The sequence below is a fragment of the Loa loa genome (genome assembly GCF_000183805.2).
Source record: "Loa loa unplaced genomic scaffold supercont3.51, whole genome shotgun sequence".
NCBI lineage: Eukaryota > Metazoa > Nematoda > Chromadorea > Rhabditida > Onchocercidae > Loa > Loa loa.
Window position 1 is genome coordinate 229,696 of NW_018108231.1, and position 2,953 is coordinate 232,648.

The following is a 2,953-nucleotide window of genomic DNA, read 5'->3' on the forward strand; positions in this document are numbered from 1 at the left end:
TTAATGAGCAAAAAAATATTTTCAATTCTTAAATTTATAATTTGATTAATTTATTTGCATATTTGTATGTTCAACGAATGTTGCATGATATATAATTAAAATTGTTCGATAATAGCTTAAATAAAAATTAAAAAATAATAAATAAATGATTTAACTTAAATTACAGGACGATTCAGTCAGGGGAAGTCTCGTACTCGCGGGACAATCATTCGTGGTAACACGATGTCATCCAGTTCACTATCATCCAAACATGATTTATCCTATACTGATAATGATTATGATTACTTTGTTAGTACTTTATACAATCTTCCGATATTATATAATTTTATCACATACTTCAAATTCTTTTATTAATAGTACATTTTGTGTTATTCTTATCATTTATCATTCATCGGAATGAAAACCAACGAAATGAAATAAATTTATGTAATTGCTAATTCAAAAATAAAAATGACAAAAGAATTAACTTATAGTATAGATTTTATGTTTGATTGTTGTGATAAATAATTTTAATTAAAAAATGATTAATTAATCTCTTCTAATCAATCTTTTCATCGATATTCCATAACACTTTTCTTTCCTCTTCCTTTGAACTCAGCCAATTTTTCCAATTGAATAATTTTAAATCATGATAATTTCAACATTATCATCATATCATTTTATCATTTCAGTTAACTGATGCATTGGTAAATGATATTGAACAATTTGCAAATCATGCAGAACGGTTACGTCAATCGCTTGATCCTTCAACAAATGCTAATGGTTTGTTGTATTTTTGTGTGTTAAGAAAAAAAAGAAAGCAGTAAAAATTATTAATTAATTATTGATTCAATAATTAGGTACATTGAGTTAATAATTAGGTAATTAGGTTAAATCAGATACAATTGTTTCAATGAATATCATAAATCAATATGAAATTATTATTTTTTATGACTAATTTTAAAGACTGATATGTTTTTTTCTTTTTATTAGACATTTCTAATCTAAATTAATTATTTGTCTATTTAACAAGTACTGATAAATACATTGATAACAACAAATACTTTTTATGCTTGAACGTGATTTTTTCACTTATTAGCATTAATTTTGTAATTTATATGACGTAAGCTATTGAATAATAAAATAAATTGAAGTAAACATTTCTTTTTTTTTTTTCTGTAGATGGTAAATCAATGTGTGTATCGGTACATTCGGCACTTTCAATGGTATCACAAGCAGTACGTGATTTATTGGTCCGTTATCCAGCCTTCAAAACAACTCATGTTTTACTACCTGCTAGTCAACTCATTCACAGTGTTAAAGGTTAAAATAAAAAAAAAAAAGAAAAAAGAAGCAATCCATACTTATTATTTAATTTCATTTTTAAACTTATAAATGTATAATGAAAATTTTAATTTCCAATTATTTCAATTATCCAATACAGTAATACAGATATTTCAAATTTTCAACTTCGAATAACGGATCGATAGATTTTGGTGGTATTTCATTGAATAAAAAATGGATCACCGTAAAGTTTAACTTAAATTGAATAATCGAAGATCGAAGTGATAAGTTAATAATAACTCTTCAAAGAATAATCGTTGACCAAACATTGGTGATGATAAGATGTAGTCTATGATATATATGGATAACATAAATTTGAGATTAATGATATTAGCTAATAAGCTCTATCTTTTAATAGATTTTAATAATTGACACTTTTAGTAGTTGACACTTATCAATGCACAACATAATTTGTTTTTTTCGTTTAATTTATACGCAATTTATTTAAAAAACATTGATGAAATGATTGGAATTTATTAAAATATCAATAAATGAACTAATTCATACAATGTTAAAAATTCCTTTTTTTTTAGAATTAAATTTCGATAATTCAAATGTTGATGCATCTCGGACTCTTACATGTTTGGAGAAGCTTGAAGCAGCTGTTGGTAATACTCTCAAACAGTCCTTGTTAGTTTCATCTGTTTTATTATAATTAATTAATTTCTAATACTTCAGCATTAAGAGGCAGTACACTTATTTGTTGGTAAATTAAATTATGAAAGTTAAATATGCAAATGAGAATGGTTCAATTACATCTTTAACCACTGGTCCTACACTTTCTAAACTTTAGAAATCTTCAATAATTTTTAAATTCGGCAAAAAAGAAATCAGAATTATAATTGTTATCAATTTAAATTATATCAATTCTCGAACAAAAAAAAGTGGTAATCTCTACTGTTACAATAATTTTATTATTACATTTAATTGTTGGGGAAAACTAAAGAAATTTTCAGTATCATGAAAAATTCAAAAATTTGAATTCAAAATTTTATAAAAATCATATAAAAAATAATTCATTTATTGCGACAGTAAAATAACCAATGATTGATGAATAAGTTTAAATGGGATCACTTCATCATATTTCTATTATCTTAATTATCATTATAGTTATTCAAAGCAAAGTAACAGTGATAATTTAATGTTTATTCCACATAATTACATGATAACACAATCTTACTTATCACATAAAATATTGCTGATAATTTTTTAAATTTACAGGCGACCATCACGAACGACATCAAAATATATGACTACTACATTAGGTCACAAAAATAAACATGTTTGTTGATTTTTTTTTTCTTAATTTATCATTTGCAATCTATTTAGACAATTTTTCATTAGCTTCTCTAAATAGTATTTGTTAATAGAAAGATAACTAAGATTTTAGAGTAATATAATATGTTAGGAGCAATTAAAGTTCGATAATTAAGCCTTTTAACTATTTAGATGAGAGTTAATTGGGATATTATTATATTATAGCATTTAAAAAAAGAAAAATAAAAAGACAAATGCATAGATTCTAAGAAATTTCATCACATATAATATAATATAATTCATTCCGTGACAAATTTTCATTTTTTAATTTTTTGCTTTTTTATTTTTCATTTTTTCTTGGTGGGGAACGAAA

The 2,953-nt window shown here is 23.8% G+C and overlaps 1 protein-coding gene across 1 annotated transcript; it reads left to right on the forward strand.

Annotated features, from left to right (window-relative positions):
• Positions 1-222: 222 nt before the first annotated feature.
• Positions 223-2,614, forward strand: LOAG_07627 (hypothetical protein; the record flags this gene model as incomplete). The annotated part of the gene is made up of 5 exons (XM_020447495.1): positions 223-288; positions 672-762; positions 1,162-1,302; positions 1,857-1,953; positions 2,545-2,614. The coding sequence occupies 5 exons, from the start codon at positions 223-225 to the stop codon at positions 2,612-2,614; spliced, it is 465 nt and encodes a 154-aa protein (XP_020302282.1).
• Positions 2,615-2,953: the final 339 nt, after the last annotated feature.